General features: G+C 43.0%; 1 protein-coding gene across 1 annotated transcript in view; it reads right to left on the reverse strand.

The window, feature by feature from the left end:
• The window catches only part of glt1d1 (glycosyltransferase 1 domain containing 1), a 103943-nt gene that overhangs the window by 18086 nt on the left and 64551 nt on the right, over positions 1 to 21306 (reverse strand). The window contains exon 8 of the mRNA XM_034169757.1: positions 19879 to 19928. Within this exon, the coding sequence (XP_034025648.1) occupies positions 19879 to 19928 (50 nt within the window). The remainder of the gene's footprint in view (positions 1 to 19878; positions 19929 to 21306) is intronic.

The following is a 21306-nucleotide window of genomic DNA, read 5'->3' on the forward strand; positions in this document are numbered from 1 at the left end:
ACACACAGACAAGCTCCAAATTCACACTCCCTCAAAGTAAAAATAAAAAGAAAGAAAAAATAAAAAAGCTTGCCACAAAACAGAAAAGTGGTAAAATCCTGAACATACCAGACTCACCATATTACATATTTTTACGAGGTCTATTAGAAAAGTATCTGACCTTATTATTTTTTTCAAAAACCATATGGATTTGAATCACGTGTGATTGCGTCAGACAAGCTTGAACCCTCGTGCGCATGCGTGAGTTTTTCCACGCCTGTCGGTTGCGTCATTCGCCTGTGAGCAGGCTTTGAGTGAGGAGTGGTCCAGCCTTCTCGGCGGATTTTCATTGTCAGGAAATGGCGGAATGATTTGGGCTTTTTTTCTGTCAGAATTTTTTCAGAAACTGTTAGAGACTGGCAGCTGGAAACCATTAGAAAAATGTATCTGGCTTTCGGTGAAAATTTTACGGGCTTCACAGAGAATAAGGACTGTTACTACAGCTTTAAGGACAGCTTTAAGGACGCTCGGCGCGCCACGCTCCGTGCCGCCATCGAGAGCCACAAACCACCGGATCATTTCTAAACGGATGGCTCTGTGGATCCGAGACCGTCATGTGCACTTTCTCTGGTTATCACAAGAGCTGGACATCAGCCATTTTCCGGCAGATTTCACTTTTAACAAGAGATTTTGTCATGGAAAGCTGTGCGGAGGCTTCGCTCGTCACGATGGATTCGCTACTGGAGCGAGACAAAACCACCTCCGTTTTGGTCTCACAGGATGGCTTTGAGATGGCGTTCAGACAGCTGTCGGTGGTTTTTCCATCGAGTGATTATCCGAGAAATTGTGGATGTGCCTGGACATGCCAGAACATGTCCCGTGAGGCTTCATCACGGCGTTGCTGTGCGCCATGCAGCACCGCCGCGACGCGCGGAATTCCTCCGCACGTCTGTCTCAATGTGCCGAAAAAGTGCTGATGTCCACATCTTTTCACAATTCCTGTGCTAGTCAGACGACGTCCCGGATAAAACACAGCGTCCAGTTTAGAAATGAACGGCACATTCCACTGTTAAGAGTTTTTGTCATGGAAGGCCCAAATCATTCCGCCATTTCCTGACAATGAAAATCCGCCGAGGGGGTGGACCACTCCTCACTCAAAGCCTGCTCACAGGCGAATGACACAACCGACAGGCGTGGAAAAACTCACACATGCGCACGAGGGTTCAAGCTTGTCTGACGCAATCACACCTGATTCAAATCCATATAGTTTTTGAAAAAATAAGAAGGTCGGTTTCTTTTCTAATAGACCTCGTATTTCCAAATGTAAACTCCACATGATGAAAGAAGCGCGCGCGCGAGAAAGATCGTTGTCTACAGCTTTAGTTCTCTGACAATTTTGGCATGTAAAATAACATCCATTAACTCCTGGAAATAATCTATTCTGACTTTTTCCAATGTAACAGGTCCATCTCTATTTCCAAGCAGTCTGTTAAAACAGAGTCATGGAGATGACTTGTGCCAAGTCCCATGCTGATCCGTGCTGCATCTGCTGTGGCGACCCCAAACAAATGGGAGCGAGGCCACGAGGCCAAAGACATTTATAAGTACTAGACCTTGAGTGGTTTCAGGTCCTCAGAATGTTTTTGAATTTGGTCTTTATTCTTTACTGTAAACTGAACCTCTCTGAGTTTTGCCCACCTGGACAAAATAAACATGGATTGAAAGATATCACATTGGTCTATAAAAACTCAAATATAATTTTGGAAATTCAATGAATAATTAAATAAATATAAAAAAAAACTGTTAGCTTAATTGATAATAACATTAACCTTTCAGTCCTGCTTACAAGTAGTGATATGTAGAATTCTAATCTTACGATACAACAGGTAATGGTAATGAGAGTATGTAGTAAATTACTGTCATAACAATAATAATCCGGGGATTAACAAAGGCATCAGCGGGCCCTAGGCCCTACAAATCACTTCAATTTATTTATATCATGCTAAATCACAACAAAGCTGTCCCAAGGTGCTTCTCATGGGTAAGGTATAACCTTACCAACTCTGGGCTATGGTTTATGGCAGAGGTCACCAACCCTTTCCTGGAGAGCACCTGCCCTGCATGTTTTCCATATCTACCTACTCAAGTCACACCTGATTTTTAAAAAGTGGTGTTTGTGTTTTCCAGCTCTTGATTAGCTGAGCACATCTGATAGAGTTAATTGCCTGGGAGTGATACAGGGAGAGTTTGTAAACATGCAGGGCAGGTGCCCTCCAGGAACAAGGTTGGTGACCCCTGATCTAACGTGTAGGTCAAAGCACAGCATGGGATCAAAAATCACCCCACTTTATCAGTATGATGTATAACACATGAATCTAGGTTTATTAGCTATTTGTTAGCCGTCCAAATTGATGTCTGTATCTCGCAGGACCCAGGACCACCATTTCAATCTTGTCATCCAGCTTTTCACTGAAGCCAGGCAGTCCTGTCAAGCAGAGGACCCAAACTGATTCCAGAAAGGACCAAGAAAGTGCAGGTTTTCTTTGCAGCCACCACCTCCACCAGGTGATTTCAATGATTAACATCCTTACCGTCCTTTCTGGAATCAGTTTGACACCTCTGCTGTGAAGTCTTAAAGATGAAATATGTAACGTTGGTCGTTATTACAAACATCTGGCTTTTTTGGTTGCATTCTTCTCTATGCAGAGCACTAGAGCTCAGGAGTACATATATATATCACAAAACTGTTGCAAAAACTGTCACTGCCAGCCTTCTCAGCCGCTCTCATTTGTTTTCATGCAATCCATTGAACAGTGTCACGAAAGTGAAAATCCAGAGAAATACAGAATAGACTTTAGCACAGGCAGGTCTCACTCACTCTGCCTCTCGCTCTCTCACGTGCGCACTCTCTGTCTCTGTCTCTTGCGTGCACACTCTCTCTCTGCATGTCTTTCTCACACTCTGTCTTGCTCTGTCTCTCTTTGTGAGGACGCGCTGTGGGCACAGATGCATGAACACGGGGAAACATAACGTCACGCTTTCAGACCACGGCAAACTCCGCTCCAAAGCTCCCGCAGGAGCAGGAATGCAGCTCTGCATCCATTTTTTCACACTTCATTATCTTTCACCTCTCCTATTCCAAGAAAGCCCGACCGAGGTTGACCCATGTTTAACCCTTCGCTTGGTCACACGCTGTTTTTCTCTTCCTCTCTTCTTCCGACAGCATTTTTTTTGGTCTTTTTGCTGGCTCTGCCAATGAAGGTCTTATTTCTTACATGCTCATACATGTAAGAAATAAGACCTTCGTTGGCTTGTTCTTATACTGAATAACTCACTGGTGTCTCGATAAGGGGCGTGCATGTGTTATTATAGTGCCATAAAGCCGTTCATCTTTCTTGCGAGACCTAAGACTCTTGTTCAAAGGACACTAGATTGGTGTACTTGAAGTTGCAAGGCTGATTTTCTACTATGAGACCCTTGGTAGGGGTGAGAGAGCCTCCTTTCTACCCAAAACAAGTCATTTAACGATTACAACTACTTCCAAACTTTAAAATTAAGTTAAAAATGGTACTTAGTTCCCCTTTAATGTGCTTGAGATTACCTGTAGTTATCAGCATGTACATCTGAGTGTCATCAGCATAACCAATGAAAAGTAGTTCAATAGCATCACAATATCTGCCCTAGTGGTGCTATATAAAGGGAGAAAAACAGGGGGCCTAACACAGACCCTTGCGGGACCTGTATTTCGTGGGGAGAAGCTCTGACACTACGTTAATGCACAAAACACACTGAGAATGACAAGCTAAGTAGGATGTCAACCACGTGAGGACATTTCCAGTGATCCCATGAAATCCCAACATGATTTTGCAAGAGGTGGAGTAATTGTGTGAGCTCTGAATTTAAGCTATCCACAAGGATATCTACTGACTGACCATGTGCAGAAAGTAACACTAGGATATTGGGCAGTGTGGCTCCAAGCTCATTTGTGGTTGAGGAGTTGAAGTGACGCAGAGGTGAAAGCTAAGTATTTTGTCCCAGTGGGCAAGGCAGTGAAACTGTAAACTTAATAAGTGAGTGGTCTGAAACTACGGATGTATGAGAAACAATGCCAATATCTGAGACAGTAATACCACAAAGAAGGACTAGATCAAGGGTGTTGGCAGTAATGTGGATTGAACCCTGAATGTATGAATGAAACCCTAGTATATCTATAATGCCCATGAATGATTTGCAAATGGGGTCAAAAGATTTATTTACATGAATAGTGAAGTCACCAACAATGAAGAATGTTATCCATGAGTTGCCAAATCAGAGATAAACTACCAAATACCTATAGCAATTCTGAATATGAGCCCATAGGCCTATAAATGGTGACAAAGTAATTTTATTTTTCTGATTGTGATTGTGTGTGGGGATGTTGTCGGGCGGTGGAAGGAGTACTTTGAGGATCTCCTCAATCCCATCGTCACGTCATCTGAAGAGGAAGCAGAGACTGGGGACTCAGAGGTGGACTCATCCATTACCCAGGCAGAAGTCACCGAGGTGGTTAGAAAGCTCCTCGGTGGCAAGGCTCCTGGGGTGTATAAAATCCGTCCTGAGTACCTTAAGTCTCTGGATGTTGTGGGACTGTCTTGGCTGACATGCCTCTGCAACATCGCGTGGCGATCGGGGACAGTGCCTCTGGATTGGCAGACCGGGGTGGTGGTCCCTCTGTTTAAGAAGGGGGACCGGAGGGTGTGTTCCAACTATAGGGGGATCACACTCCTCAGCCTCCCCGGTAAGGTCTATTCCAGAGTACTGGAGAGGAGAATTCGACAGATAGTCGAACCTCGGATTCAGGAGGAGCAATGTGGTTTTCGTCCTGGTCGCAGCACACTGGACCAGCTCTCATCGGGTGCTCGAGGGTTCATGGGAGTTCGCCCAACCAGTCCACATGTGTTTTGTGGATCTGGAGAAGGTATTCGACCGTGTCCCTCGGGGCACCCTGTGGGGAGTGCTCCGGGAGTACGGGGTCCAGGGTCCTTTGCTAAGGGCTATCCGGTCCCTGTACGACCGCAGCAGGAGCTTGGTTCGCATTGCCGGTAGTAAGTCAAACCTGTTTCCAGTGCACGTTGGCCTCCGCCAGGGCTGCCCTTTGTCACCGGTTCTGTTCATTATTTTTACAGACAGAATTTCTAGGCGCAGCCAGGGTGTAGAGGGGGAACAAAACAGAATCTCGTCTCTGCTGTTTGCGGACGATGTGGTTCTGTTGGCTTCGTCAAATCAGGACCTTCAGCATGCACTGGGGCGGTTTGCAGCCGAGTGTGAGGCGTCCGGGATGAAAATCAGCACCTCCAAATCCGAGGCCATGGTTCTCGACTGGAAAAAGGTGCTTTGCCCTCTTCAGGTTGGTGGAGTGTCCTTGCCTCAAGTGGAGGAGTTTAAGTATCTCGGGGTCTTGTTCACGAGTGAGGGACGGATGGAGCGTGAGATCGACAGACGGATCGGTGCAGTGTCTGCAGTGATGCGGTCGCTGTATCGGACCGTCGTGGTGAAGAGAGAGCTGAGTAGGGGGGCAAAGCTCTCCATTTACCGATCGATCTACGTTCCGATCCTCACCTATGGTCATGAGATTTGGCTCATGACCGAAAGAAGGAGATCACGGGTACAAGAGGCCGAGATGAGTTTCCTCCGCAGGGTGGCTGGGCGCTCGGTCACTCAGGAGAAGCTCGGAGTCGAGCAGCTGCTCCTCCATGTCGAAAGGAGTCAGTTGAGGTGGCTCGGGCATCTTTTCCGGATGCCCCCTGGACGCCTCGCTGGAGAGGTGTTCCAGGCACATCCCATTGGGAGGAGGCCCCGGGGAAGACCCAGGACATGCTGGAGGGATTACATCTCTCGGCTGGCTTGGGAACGTCTTGGGGTTCCCCCGGAGGAGCTGGGGGAGGTGTGTGTGGATCGGGAGGTCTGGGCGGCTTTGCTTGAGCTGCTGCCCCCGCGACCCGACTCCGGATAAAGCGGAAGAAAATGGATGGATGGATGGATGATTGTGACTATATGTGGCATCCTGAGCAGAGCAGAGAATCAAATGTTCAAATGAGTTATATAATGGACCACCAAGAGCAGTTAAGATAAACCCAGATTTATGAATTAAAGCAACACCTCTGCCTTGCTTTGCATCACAAGGAACATGACTAAATGTGAACGCAAGTGGGCAGGCTTCATTTGGGGGGTAGATGATGGTAGGTTTCAGCCAGGTTTCACATAAACCAATCATGTCCAAGTGATGTTCCATAAGTAGATTATTTATCAGCAATGATTTTGAGGATAGTGACCTAATATTAATGAGACATAAGCCAAGGACTTTAGTAGAATTGTCTTTGGCCTAATGTATGTAAGATGTCTTAGGTTAGGTTCAGGTATACAAAGTTACACATGGGCTGAAGGTCGTAGACACAGAATTTTTGAATACTCTGCAGAATCAGTTGGTAGGGCATCCTCAGAGTATTATGCAACATAGTAACGGGCTCTAAATTTGCAAAAACATGACCCTCTATGCTCTTTATGGGAACATCTGAGGAAACAGGTCACAGTCTCAACATGAAAAATTTCCCTAGACTACACTATCACCATGATGGTTACGATAATAATAACTCCACCACCAGTAAGAACAATAATGATACACCTTCATACAGAACCAGTGTCAAGCTGAATCACACACTTTCACTGACAACAAAGAGCAGTGTAGCAAGAAGTAGCAGCAGGCCAGCACACATGACTCCAGCAAGGTGTATATATATATATATATATATATATATATCCCTATATATACCATGCCCTAAATCTGAGGGCATGGTTCTCAGCAGGGAACCAATGGATTGGCTACTCAGGGTTGGGAATGCGGTCTTGCCCCAAGTGAAGGAGTTCAAGTACCTCGGGGTCTAGTTCACAAGTGAGGGGACGATGGAGCACGAGACCAGCTGGAGAATCGGCGCAGCAGGGGCGGTATTGCATTCGCTCTACCGTACTGTTGTTACGAAAAGGGAGCTGAGCCAAAAGGTGAAGTTCTCGATCTACTGGTCAATCTTCGTTCCTACTCTCACCTATGGTCATAAATGTTGGGTAATGACTGAAAGAACTAGATCGCGGGTACAAGTGGCCGAAATGGGCCTCCTCAGGAGGGTGGCTGGTGTCTCCATTAGAGATAGGGTGAGAAGTTCGGTCATCTGTGGGAGGCTCGGAGTAGAGTCGCTGCTCCTTTGTCTTGAAAGGAGCCAGCTGAGGTGGTTTGGGCATCTGGTAAGGATGCCTCCTGGGCACCTCCCAAGGGAGGGCACATCCATCTGGGGGGAGACCCCGGGGAAGACCCAGGACTAGGTGGAGAGATTATATTTCCACACTGGCCTGGGAACACCATGGGATCCCCCAGTCAGAGGTGGTCAATGTGTCACGGGAAAGGGAAGTCTGGGGTCCCCTGCTGGATCTGTTGCCCCCGCGACCCGAACCTGGAAAAGCGGTTGAAGATGAGTGATGATGACTGATGATCCTTGAATTTACCCAGCAGCCCCTGCGGCGCTTAAAGTGAAACTGGTTTATCAGAAGCAGACAGTGTAATCTGATGTGGCTGCGGCTGAACCAATACTAAAAGTTATCGGTTATCTGTGATAAAGATAATTTTTTTAGTAGTTTATCGGTTTATCATCATAAAAGATAACGTTTCAGTTATCTGATGAATGGTTATCAAAGCTAACTTTTTAGTTAGCTGTGCCAACCACTATAAATATTATATTTTATATATATATACACATACCTTTTGACTGACAGCACTGTCTGAAAAAAAAAACAAAAACAAAAATACACTAACATAAAGTTCACTGATGTGAAATCAAAGCACATTGGGGGAATGGAAGATGAAGAAATACATATCAAAGTCAAAGTTAGATTGGAACTTTGGAAACAAAGTGAAAAAGGATTAAGAGCAGCGCAGCTGCCACTGTTTGCCAAGATACAACTTCCACCTGCACAGCTACAAAAACGTAACACTGTAACACATAAACCTAATTTTCCAGCCTCTGGTTTGACTGCCTGACAGCTCGATTAGACTTTTACAATACATTTGTGATCTGCACTGATTATTACTTTGACTTTGATAAAAATGATCGAAAGGAAACCGCAAATCTCAAAAGGAAAACAACTGATGTTACTATTGAGAACCTCAGAAGGGACTTAATGCATCAAGATTGGTGTGATATTTATAGTGAGGATATTGACAAATTATATGAATTATTTATTTCCATTATTTCCAACTTGAATGACAAACATTGCCCGTTTGTGCCAAGAACTGGAAATATGCAAAAAACTGTTAAACCTTGGGTGATAAAGGGACTCCAGAATGCATGTAAAAAGAAAAAAAAATTGTACAAGCAGTTTATAAAATTCAGAACAAAAGAAGCTGAAATAAAATATATGACATACAAAAACAAATTAACGAACATTATGCGATCGTATAAGAAGTAGTATTATTGCAAATTACTGAAAAAATAAAACTAACATTAAAGGCACTTGGAAGCTTTTAAATTAAATCATTAAAAAGAAAAAAAGCTACTAAAGATTATCCATTTTATTTTCATACAGATTCTGACAAAATTGAAAAACGAAAATAAAGTTATTGCTAATCATTTCAACATGCTCTTTGGAAAACAGCAAAACAATTAATACAACTCTGAATTCAATGTATATGAAAGAAACAGATGAAAATGAAATTATTAACATACAACCCCAATTCCAATGAAGTTAGGACATTGTGTAAAATGTAAATTAAAAACAGAATACAATGATTTGCAAATCCTCTTCAACCTATATTCAATTGAATACACCACAAAGCCAATATATTTAGTGTTCAAACTGATAAACTTTATTGTTTTTGTGCAAATATTTGCTCATTTTGAAATGGATGCCTGCAACATGTTTCAAAAGGCTGGGACAGTGGTATGTTTACCACTGTGTTACATCACCTTTCCTTCTAACAACACTCAATAAGCGTTTGGGAAATGAGGACACTAACTGTTGAAGCTTTGAAGGTGGAATTCTTTCCCATTCTTGCTTGATGTAGGACTTCAGTTGTTCAACAGTCCAAGGTCTCCGTTGCCGTATTTTGCACTTCAGGTCTGGACTGCAGGCAGGCCAATCTAGTACCTGCACTCTTTTTCTATGAAGCCACGCTGATGTAACACGTGCAGAATGTGGCTTGGCATTGTCTTGCTTAAACAAGCAGGGACGTCCCTGAAAAAGATGTTGCTTGGATGGCAGCATGTGTTGCTCCAAAACCTGGATGTACCTTTCAGCATTGATGGTGCCATCACAGATGTGTAAGTTGCCCATGTCATGGGCACTAACACACCCCCATACCATCACAGATGCTGGCTTTTGAGCTTTGTACTGGCAACAATCTGGATGGTCTTTTCCTCTTTTGTCCGGAGGACACGACGTCCATGATTTCCAAAAACAATTTGAAACGTGGACTCATCAGACCACAGCACACTTTTCCACTTTGCGTCTGGCCATTTCAAATGAGGTCAGGCCCATTGTTGATGTATGGCTTTCGCTTTGCATGGTAGAGTTTTAACTAGAGGTGCACCGATCAGGATTTTTTAGGCCGATCACCGATCACCGATCACTGAAATTTTGATCTGCCGATACCGATCAAGTACATACTTGGATCATGCCCAAAATAAGAATATAGGTCTAATGTATAGGACTATTTTTGCATTAAGATTTAATCATGAAAACAAAAAACATGCATTCAAATAAAGACACTAGACTAAACTGCCAACTTTTGTTTTGTTACACTGACTTTGTTCTACCAGCAAATGTTTTTTTTCCATGTTTCATGTTGCTCAGGTTACAGCCTACAGAGAATACACTGAGAATGTAAAATACAGCCCTTATTCTATGGGGTTAAAATTGTCTCATTAATATTTGTAAATGCACACAGGGTGATCTACACATAATCATTGATTTGCAAATGTGTTCAGATATCCACAAATGCAAATTTCATATTTGTAACTTGTAAAATGGTCTTTGCAAATAATGTTGTATTTGCAAATATAAAACTTAATTTGTAAAAAAAAAAAAAAATTACATTTGTAAAACTGGAAATTGTATTTGTGAATTGAGTTTCAGCATTTGTGGATCACCAATTACATGCATTCATCGCTTTCCTCTGTGACATAATTTTGAGACATTCTTTTCGCGAAGTCCACAGATCCACAAACAAATGCCTACTGATTCACAAATACACACTCACGCACACTGGATATCCACTAGATGGCAGTGTGGTTCCATTCATTACACAGCAGTCTATTTAGATCTCTCAGAGCCATTTGACTCATTTTGATTTCTGATATGAGCTGGACGGACATGGACTACATTAGATGATGGCAACTGCTCTCCTTGTCCGTCCAGCTCATATCAGAAGTCAAAATAAGTTTACGTCACGGAGGAAAGGGTGTCATGACAGGACCAAGTGCTCCCTGCACTACTGCCTGCACTGTTGTGATCGGTCCTTTTGATCGGTGCATTTTGCCGATCACCGATCAAACTGATCAAGGCGTGATCGGCCGATAATGATTGGTGCCCGATCAATCGGTGCACCTCTAGTTTTAACTGGCACTTGTAGATGGAACGACAAACTGTGTTAGCTGACAATTGTTTTCTGAAGTGTTCCTGAGCCCAAGCGGTAAGATCCTTTACACAATGATGTCAGTTTTTAATGCAGTGCTGCCTGAGGGATCGAAGGTCACCGGCATTCAATGTTTGTTTTCGGCCTTGCCGCTTACGTGTAGAAAGTTTTCCAGAGTATCTGAATCTTCTGATTATATTATGGACTGAAGATGATGGAATCCCTAAATTCCTTGCAATTGAACGTTGAGAAACATTGTTCTTAAACTGTTGGACTATTTTTTCTCACAGTTGTTCACAAAGTGGTGATCCTCACCCTTGTGCTTGTGAATGGCTGAGCCTTTTTGGGATGCTCCTTTTATACCCAATCATGACACTCACCTGTTTCCAAACTGGTGTTCTTTGAGCATTCATCAATTTTCCAAGTCTTTTCTTGCCCCGTCCCAACTTTTTTGAAACGTGATGCAGGTACCCATTTCAAAATGAGCAAATATTTGCGTATAACCAATAAAGATTATCAGCTTGAATCTTAAATATCTTGTCTTTGTGGTGTATTCAATTGAATATAGGTTGAAGAGGATTTGCAAATCATTGCATTCTGTTTTTATTTACATTTTACACAATGTCCAAACTTCACTGGAATTGGGTTCGTAATTCATAAGCTAAAAGGAAAAAAAAAATCAACTGACAGTGACAACCTTGATATGTTTTTGATAAAAAATATTATTGATTGTATTGTTAAACCCTTGACTTATATTTGTAATTTGTCATTGATGATTGGGAAATTTCCTTCCAAAATGAAAATGGCTAAGGTGATACCACTACTGTATTCAAATCTGGTGACAAACATGTCTTTTCAAACTACACTGTTACCACAGTTTTCAAAAAATCTGTAGAAACTAGTCACATGCATTGCTCAGGTGGATTCTGGCCCATTCTTCCACACAAACAGTCTAAAAATCTTGAAAGTTCTGTGGACCTCTTTGATGAACTCTGATCTTTAGTTCTTTCCATATTTTCTATTGGATTCAAGTCAGCTGATTGACTGGGCCATTTTAGCAGCTTTATTTTCATTCTCTGAAACCATTTGAGTTTCCTTGGCTGTGTGTTTTGGATCATTGCCTTACTGAGGTAGTACACAAAAAAATTCCCCCAAACCACTTAACAACTAATTTATGTTTTTCTTGTAGAATAGAATAGAATAATGCTTTATTGTCCACCAATGTGGAAAATTGTCTTCGGCTCACCAGCACAAAAAAGACAACACTAAAATACAAACATAGTCATACAAACACACGAATAAAACAAAGATAAGATACATAAAATACATGGAAGTAAAGGAAGAAGTAGAATAAGACCTAGTAAGATAAATAAAACTAGTGTAAAGCCATCAAAGCTCAAATATGTTACTGTGTTCATTCATACTGTCTTCAGAGTTCATCAACTGAACACAGTTTTTGGACACTTCCAACCTGAGATTTCAGTGTTCCCAGGTCCACAGATCTGTTTTAATGGTGACACTTATTGTGTTATTTTGTAGATATTACAATACATTTTGCAATGATAGCAATGCTGTTGGATGTTCAAAGCAGTATATAAGATTTTGTTTTGAGCTGTGGTATTGGGGTGGTTTTTCTGCTGGTTTTATTGCTGTTAGGCTGGTTTTGAGTGGCTCAGGCTGATTTTCCACAAATGGTTTTTCACAGACCTGCCTCTTGTGTGGTGCAGCCCAGGTCTTATCTAACAAAGTTCCATGATTGTTCTTTTCTTCTTTGCCATGGTAACGCCATGTCATGGCTCACTGACTCCTCCTACGAGCAAGGTTCTACGACTGATTTTTTATCTGCTTTGAATGAGAAGGAGATCAGTCAGTCTGAGCTTTTGGTTGTTTGTGTGTGCGTGTGTGTGAGTACGCACTCACGCAGCAGTTCAAGTGAGAGAAGGGGCTGGATGTGCTCAGGTTATGGTAAGAACAACAGCCTGCAGCGTTGTTGCTGAGACTGGAGGAAGCCACCAACACAGTGCTGGTGGCATCAGTTTTCTTGCAAATGAATAGTAAAATGAAGTCCCTTTGTCTTATCCCTTGTTTCACTTAGGGTCACCACAGCAGATCAGAGGTGAATCTGCATATTTATTTGGCACAAGTTTTATGCCAGATACCCTTCCTGATGTAACTCCACATTACATGGAGAATGGGCAGGACTGGCTTTGAACTGGGATCTTCTGCACTGGAAACAAGTGTACGAGGTCTATTAGAAAATTATCCGACCTTATTATTTTTTTCAAAAACCATATGGATTTGAATCACATGTGACTGCGTCAGACAAGCTTGAACCCTCGTGCGCATGCGTTGAGTTTTTCCACGCCTGTCGGTTGCGTCATTCGCCTGTGAGCAGGCTTTGAGTGAGGAGTGGTCCAGCCCCCTCGTCGGATTTTCATTGTCAGGAAATGGCGGAATGATTTGGGCTTTTTTTCCAATCACAATTTTTTCAGAAACTGTTAGAGACTGGCAGCTGGAAACCATTAGAAAAACTTATCTGGCTTTCGGTGAAAATGTTACGGGCTTGGTAGAGAATAAGGAGTGTTGCTGTCGCTTTAAGGACGGCCCCCAGCGGCTGTGGGCGCGCCGCGCTCTGAAGCCGCCATCGACAGGCTGACCGACCATTTCATTTCTAAACGGATGGCTGTCTGGATCCGTGACCATCGTGTGCCATTTCTCTGGTTATCACAAGAGCTGGACATCAACCATTTTCCGGCAGATTTCACTTTTAACAAGAGATTTTGTCATGGAAAGCTGAGCGGAGGCTTCGCGTGTCATGATGGATTCGCTACTGGAGCGAGACAAAACCACCTCCGTTTTGGTCTCACAGGACGGCTTTGAGATGGCGTTCAGACAGCTGTCGGTGGTTTTTCCATCGAGTGATTATCCGAGAAATTGTGGATGTGCCTGGACATGCCAGAACATGTCCCGTGAGGCTTCATCACGGCGTTGCTGTGTGCCATGCCGCACCGCCGTGACGCGCGAAGCCTCCGCTCCTCTTTCCATGACAAAAACTCCTGTAACAGTGGAATGTGCCGTTCATTTCCAAACTGGACGCTGTGTTTTATCCGGGACGTCGTCTGACTAGCACAGGAATTGTGAAAAGACGTGGACATCAGCACTTTTTCGGCACATTGAGACAGACGTGCAGAGGAATTCCGCGCGTCGCGGCGGAAACAAATGATAACAAATGATTATTTATTAGAAAGTGGAAGAAACACAAGATGACTGTCAATCTCCCTCGGTCTGGGATTCCATGCAAGATCTCACTTTGTGGGGTAAGGATGATTCTGAGAAAGCTCAGAACGACACAGGAGGACCTGGTCAATGACCTGAAGAGAGCTGGGACCACAGTCACAAAGATTACATTAGTAACACATGATGCTGTCATGGTTTAAAATCCTGCAGGGCAGCAAGGTCCCCCTGCTTAAGCCAGCACATGTCCAGGCCCGTTTGAAGTTCACCAGTGACCATCTGGATGATCCAGAGGAGGCATGGGAGAAGGTCATGTGGTCAGATGAGACCAGAATAGAGATTTTGGAATCAACTCCACTTACCATGTTTAGAGGATGAGAACAACCCCAAGAAAACCATTCCAACCGTGAAGCATGGGGGTGGAAATATCATACTCTGGGGGTGCTCTTCTGCAAAGGGGACAGGATGACTGCACCATATTGAAGGGAGGATGGATGGAGTCATGTATTGCGAGATTTTGGCAAACAACCTCCTTCTCTCAGTAAAAGCGTTGAAGATGGGTCATGGCTGGGTCTTCCAGCATGACAATGACCCCAAACACACGGCCAGGGTAACTAAGGAGGGGCTCCGTAAGAAGCATTTCAAGGTCCTGGAGTGGCCTGGCCAGTCTCTGGACCTGAAGTCAATAGAAAATCTTTGGAGGGAGCTGAAACTCCAAACCTGAAAGATCTAGAGAAGATCTGTATGGAGGAGTGGACCAAAATCCCTGCTGCAGTGTGTGCAAACCTGTTGAAAAACTACAGGAAATGTTTGACCTCTGTAATTGCAAACAAAGGCTACTGTACCAAATATTAACATTGATTTTCACAGGTCTTCAAATACTTATTTGCAGCAGTAACATGCAAATAAATTATAAAAAAAAAAAAAAATCATACATTGTGATTTTCGGATTTTTTTTTTTTTTTAAGATTATGTCTCTCACAGTGGACATGCACCTGAGATGAAAATTTCAGACCCTTCCATGATTTCTAAGTGGGAGAACTTGCAAAATCGCAGGGTGTTCAAATACTTATTTTCCTCACTGTATATATATGAGGACTGGATTTGATTCATATGTTTTTACCTTCGTGCGCATGCGTGAGTTTTTCCATGCCTGTCGGTTTCGGATTCGCTGATGGAGCGAGACAAAGAACACCTCCGTTTTGGAGTGTTAGAGGACAAGTTGGGACATGCCTATCTTGGCTTTCAGTGCTTACCAGTCGAGTGAGTATAAGAGAAATTGTGGAGAGCTGGACATGTCCCAACTTGTCCTCTAACACTCCGAAACAGAGGTGTTCCTTTGTCTCGCTTCATCAGCGAATCCGTCGTGACACGCGAAGCCTCCGCGCGGCTTTCCATGACAAAATCTCTTGTTAAAAGTGAAATCTGCCGGAAAATGGCTGATGTCCAGCTCTTGTGATAACCAGAGAAATTGCACACGACGGTCCTGGCTCCACACAGCGATCCGTTTAGAAATTATGTGGTGGTTTCTACCTCTCGATGGCGGCTCGGAGCGCGGCGTGCTGAGCGCCATTGTGGGCCGTCCTTAAAGCTGTAGTAAAAAAGTAAGTCCCTTCGGCTGCTCCCTTGTTTGCACTTGGGGTCGCCACAGCAAATCCAAGGTGGATCTGCATGTTGAATTGGCACAAGTTTTACGCCGGATGCCCTTCCTGACGCAACTCCACATTACATGGAGATATGTGGCAGGGGTGGGATTTGAACCCGGAACCTTCTGAACTGAAACCAAGCGCATTAACCACTTGGCCACCACCCCTGCATCCTTAAAGCTGTAGTAACAGTCCTTATTCTCTGTGAAGCCCGTAAAATTTTCATCGAAAGCCAGATATAATTTTTCAAATGGTTTCCAGCTGCTTGTCTCTAACAGTTTCTGAAAAAACTCTGATGGAAAAAAAGCCCAAATCATTCCGCCATTTCCTCGCAATGAAACAATGACGAGAGGGGTGGACCAGTGCTCACTCAAAGTCTGCCCACAGGCGAATGACGCAACCAACAGGCGTGGAAAAACTCACGCATGCGCGCGAAGGTTCAAGCTTGGCTGATGTAAAAACATATGAATCAAATCCATATATTTTTTGCATAAAATAAAAAGGTCGGATACTTTTCTCACAGACCTCGTATTCGAGGTCTATTAGATAAGAAACCGACACTTTTATTTTTTTTTAACTATATGGATTTGAATGACGTGCGATTACACCAATCATGCTTGAACCCTCGTGCGCATGCGTGTGTTTTTTCACGCGTGTCGGTGACGTCATTTCCCTGTGGGCAGGCCTTGAGTGAGATGTGGTTCAGCTCTCTCGGCAGAATTCCTTTGTTTCACACGCTGCTCGAGACGGCGCGCGTTGCTTTATCAAAAATTTTTCTGGACCTGTGAGGAATATCCGAGTGGACACTATTCGAGAAATTAAGCTGGTTTTCGGTGAAAAGTTTAACGGCTGATGAGAGATTATGTTTCTGTCGGTGTAAGGACTTCCCACGGAGCGGGATGTTGCGCAGCGCTTCCAGGCGCCGTCGTCGGCCTGTTTCGACCTGAAAACATCCTAATTTAAGGCTTAATTCACCCAGGACGTCGTGAGAGAACAGAGAAGATTCAGAAGAGGCCGGCATGAGGACTTTATGCGGACATTCCACTGTTTAAGGACATTTTTTTAATGAAAGACGTGCGCGCAAATTCGCTGAGTCGTTTCCGTGATGACTCAGCGAATCTGTGTGCGCCGCGACAGGAAAAACACCTCCGTGTTGAAAACCATTTGTAAAATTCAGGCGGCTTTTGATGGCTTTCAACAAGTGAGTAACTGAGAAATTGTTTAACAGCTTGGGCATGTTTTTCCTGTCGCGACCCCCTGCGGTCGGGTCCGGCCCGACATGCGACTCTGCCCGCACGTTCTTTCATTACAAAATGTCCGTTAACAATGGAATGTCCAAATAAACTCCTCATGCCGACTTCTTCTGAAAGTTCTCTGTTCTCTGATGACTTACTGGGTCAACAGAGCCTGAAATGTGGAAGTTTTCAACTTGAAACGGTGAGACGCTGCCGCCTCGAAGCGCAGATCGCCGTCAGGCACCGTGGGCCGTCCTTACGGCGACACTACCAGACCAAAATCTCTCATCAGCCGTTAAAATTTTTACCGAAAACCAGCTGAATTTATCGAATGGTGTCCACTCAGTTGTGCCTTACAGTTTTGAAAAAATTTTGATCAAACAAAGCAGCAGTCTCTGAGCCATTCCTAAACAATGAAAAAATCAATGAGAGGGTGGGCCACTCCTCACTCAAAGACTGCCCACAGGCGAATGACGTAACAGACAGGCGTGAAAAAACTCTCGCTTGCCCACGAGGGTTCAAGCATGTCTGATGTAATCACACGTGATTCAAATCCATATGGTTTTTTTTCATTAAAAAAATCTCCTTTAACAGTGGAATATCCGGATAAAATGCTGAAACTGACTTCTTCTGAAACTTCTCTGTTCTCTCACGACGTCCTGGATCAACAGAGCCTGAAATGTGGAGGTTTTAAGCTTGAAACAGGCTGATGACGCTGCCTGAGAGCGCTGCGCAACGTCTCGCACTGTGAAAAGTCCTTAAAGCGACAGAATCACCTCAAAATCTCTCATCAGCTGTTAAAATTTTCACTGAAAACCAGCTTAATTTTTCGAACCATGTCCACTTCGATGTCTCACAGGTTTAGAAAAAATTTTGATCAAACAAAGCGCCAGTCTCTCAGCAACTTCTCAGACAAAGGAATTCCGACGAGGGGCTGGACGACTCCTCCCACAAGGAGTGCTCACAGGCGAATGACGTCACCGACAGGCGTGGAAAAACTCACGCATGCGCACGAGGGTTCAAGCATGTCTGACGTAAAAACATATGAATGAAATCCATATAGTTTTTGAAAAAAATAAAAAGGACCTATACTTTACGGACAGCCCTCGTATATATAGCAAGGATTCGTCCCATCCTGTCTATGGCTGATGCTGAGACCCTGATTCATGCGTTTGTCTCTTCTAGATTGGACAACTGCCTATGTTCTATTTTCTGGTTTACCGCAGTCCAGCATTAGGGGTCTCCAACTGGTTCAAAATGCTGCTGCCAGACTTTGTCAGAAAGCAGAAGGCTTGACCACCTTTTTGTTATCTCTTCACTGGCTTCAAGTCCCTGTGAGATCACATTTTAAGGTTCTGCTACTAACCTATTAAACTGTTCACGGACTGGCAACTCCCTACTTAGCTGACCTAAATAACTACCTACGTACCGGCCCAGGCTCTGCGTTCTCAGGGTGGAGGACTACTTTGTGTCCCTAGGGTGAATTAAAAACTCTGCGGGTCACAAAGCTTTCTCTTATCATTCCTGTGTTCTGTGGAAAGATCTGCCTGCATCAATAAAACAGTCAGTTTCTGTAGAGACTTTCAAGTCCAGACTTAAGACGCATTTGTTTTACCTCTCGGATGGCTAGCATACTGACATAGTATGTTACTATTCTTTTTACTCTTTTAAATTCATTTTATTAGTAAACAGAGTGGGCCCCGGCCTCAACTTTATCTAATGTCTGAGTCTTTTAGTGAAGCTTAGAGCTAGTGGTTGGCGATCACCTTAGTATTTCTTCTGTTTTTCTTGTTGCTTAATGCTGACAAATTATCCTGTATTTGTTATCTTTCCAATGCCTCTCTGTTTGAGGTGCGGCTCCATCCAGAGATGGGAGTGGTGTCTACTTCTGCAACCCTCCCATCCTGTGCACTGGCAAAATTTCCTGTATATTCGTTTTGTACATTGTATTGTAAATTGTGTCGGTAGCATGGCCCAAGCAGAGGGTCACCCCTTTGAGTCTGGTCTGCTTGAGGTTTCTTCCTCAAATCATCAGAGGGAGTTTTTCCTTACAACTGTCTCCTGTGTGCTTGCTCTAGGGGTTGGTAAGTTTAGCCCTTACTTGTGTGAAGCGCCTTGAGGCAACCCTTTTGTGATTTGGTGCTATATAAAAGAAAATAAATTGAAATCATTTTAAGAAAATGCTTCTCTATACCACGTCATCATGAAGCTGTATAACTGGTGATGCAAAATTCAAAACTTGCACGATGCAGCTTCTCCAGTCAAAGCCACAGTCGCAGTAACAGAAGGCTTTAATTTCTTCACAGCTGTCTGGTCTTGGGTGTCTTGGAGGCTTTCCTCGCTATTCTCCTTCTTGCACAGTGACTAAGTATTTGAGAACTGCCTCCTCCAGACAAATTTACCATACAGTACCATACTGTTAGTATTTTTTTAAAGACTAATTTAAATGAGGGTAGCACGGTGGTGTAGCGGTTAGCACAGTTGCCTCAGAGCAACAAGGTACTGGGATGGCTCCATGTGTGTTCCTTCCAGGTCTTTTAGCTTCCTCTCAACTCTCAAGGTGAGTCTAAACTGACTGTAGGTGTGTGTGAATGTGTCCATTTGTCTGTATGTGACCCTTAACTGAAGCAAGCAGGTACAGAAAGTGAATGAATGAATGAATGATTTAAATTAAGCCCAAGACCTGTTCAATGACTTGGAAATGTTTGCATCCCCTAAGTTGTCTAAACAAACAAGCAAACAAAAAAAGCAGCATTAAAACTAATGATTTAAGCATGTTATACCAAAGGGGCCATTACTTATGCAACTCATCATCTTGGTTTTGATATTTTTATTTAATTTATATCAAGTTGTAGAGCCTTGCTTTCAGTTTGAGTTTCAGGAGGATAATTTAAGATATTTTTTTTGGTATATATTTTTTTGTGTTTCAAATGGCATAAACAAAATAAAATGTGTAAAACCCCACAGGGATATATACTTCTACGAGGCACTGTACATCCAATTCAAGGCTGTCTGGATTCCCTAGATAGGTTTCTTGATCATTTAAAGTGCAACATGAAATACGGCAGAAAAGTCACATGGGAAGTAAAGGACAAAATGTACCTAAACAATAATAACTAAGACTTACCTTTGGCCCAATAATGACCAACACATTGAGGGGATTCTCATTATGCCACTCTGAAAGACACAAGGTAAAATATGAAATGTGTACAGTGTTAGAACAAATAAAATGTCTATAAAAAATAAAAATATCAAATTGACCTTTAAGGATTTACAGAACTCTCACTATGAGGTCCCAGGAGATGTCGATATAAGTGAAGGAGGCCACAATTAGGTGTGGTGGGGGAAGAAACACAATAAACATATCAGACAGACACAAGAACCTTTAGAAATGGCCAAATCCAAAATCTGAGACATTGAAGAAAAAAAAAAGGGAAAGGAATGCACTGGTGAGCTAAACAACACTAAATGGTCTGGACAGCTATAGTAGAAGAGAACTAAAGTAGATGATGGCAGATTCTATCCTTGGTAAGGAAATACATTTTGACATTGGTATCTAGCCAAAACAAAAACATGCTTGAAAAGTTAGGAGTATCACTGACAAAGTGTTTACTGCATGTGTACAGTAATAATCTCACCACTGACCTTATTCTGAATAAAACCATATTTACATTATTGTGTTTACGAGTTGTTTAAAGAATATGCCAATCATATTCCAGTTTACATGTTACAGAACACAGTCTGATTAATGACTCGTAACTGCATTACGTCGCCAATGTATTATGTGTTGCAAAATGCTTGTAAAACTCCAACAGGTCATCATAGTCTAATTAAGGTATTTTCATGTCTACAGTACACCTCAATAACCAGAATAAGATCAGAGTACGCCACGTCTTAATGAGGTTATTGCTTACTGGATTATGACCATATTCAACTCATAATCAGGTAATCAGAAAATGCTGTATATGTGGCAGTATCTTATTCAGAATATGGTCTTAAATCAGGTTAAAATAGGAATATTACTGTCTGTGTAAACACGGCTAATGTTAAAGTCTGACCTCAAAAGATACATTCATGAATGTTAATAGGGAGGAATTAGTACCACAAGGTGATCAGATTAGACCTTGCCAAAAAACATTTAACAAAGCCTTCATAATTCTCTAACATTCTTTGGACATATTAAATGAAGATGATCTTGCATTAGAAGAAGGATTTGAAGAAAAGAGTACGGAGAAGGAAAGGAAAGGGTCATGATCTGAAATATACCACTTCATCAGTCAAACATGGTGGAGGCAGTTTAATGGGATGGGCGTGTATGGCTGCCAGTGGAACTGGGTCACTGGTAGTTATTGATGATGGGACTGCTGATGGATGTAGCATAATGACTTCTGAGGTCTATGGGGCTACAACATCTATCCAGATTCAGGCAAATGCAGACAAACTGATATGATGAGATTTCATAATACAGATGGATAATGACCCAAAGCACACTGCCAAAGCAACCAGAAAGCTTCTCAAGCAAAGAAATGGAAAATTCTTCAGTCATCTGACATGA

Source organism: Thalassophryne amazonica, chromosome 5 (genome assembly GCF_902500255.1).
Source record: "Thalassophryne amazonica chromosome 5, fThaAma1.1, whole genome shotgun sequence".
NCBI classification, from domain to species: domain Eukaryota; kingdom Metazoa; phylum Chordata; class Actinopteri; order Batrachoidiformes; family Batrachoididae; genus Thalassophryne; species Thalassophryne amazonica.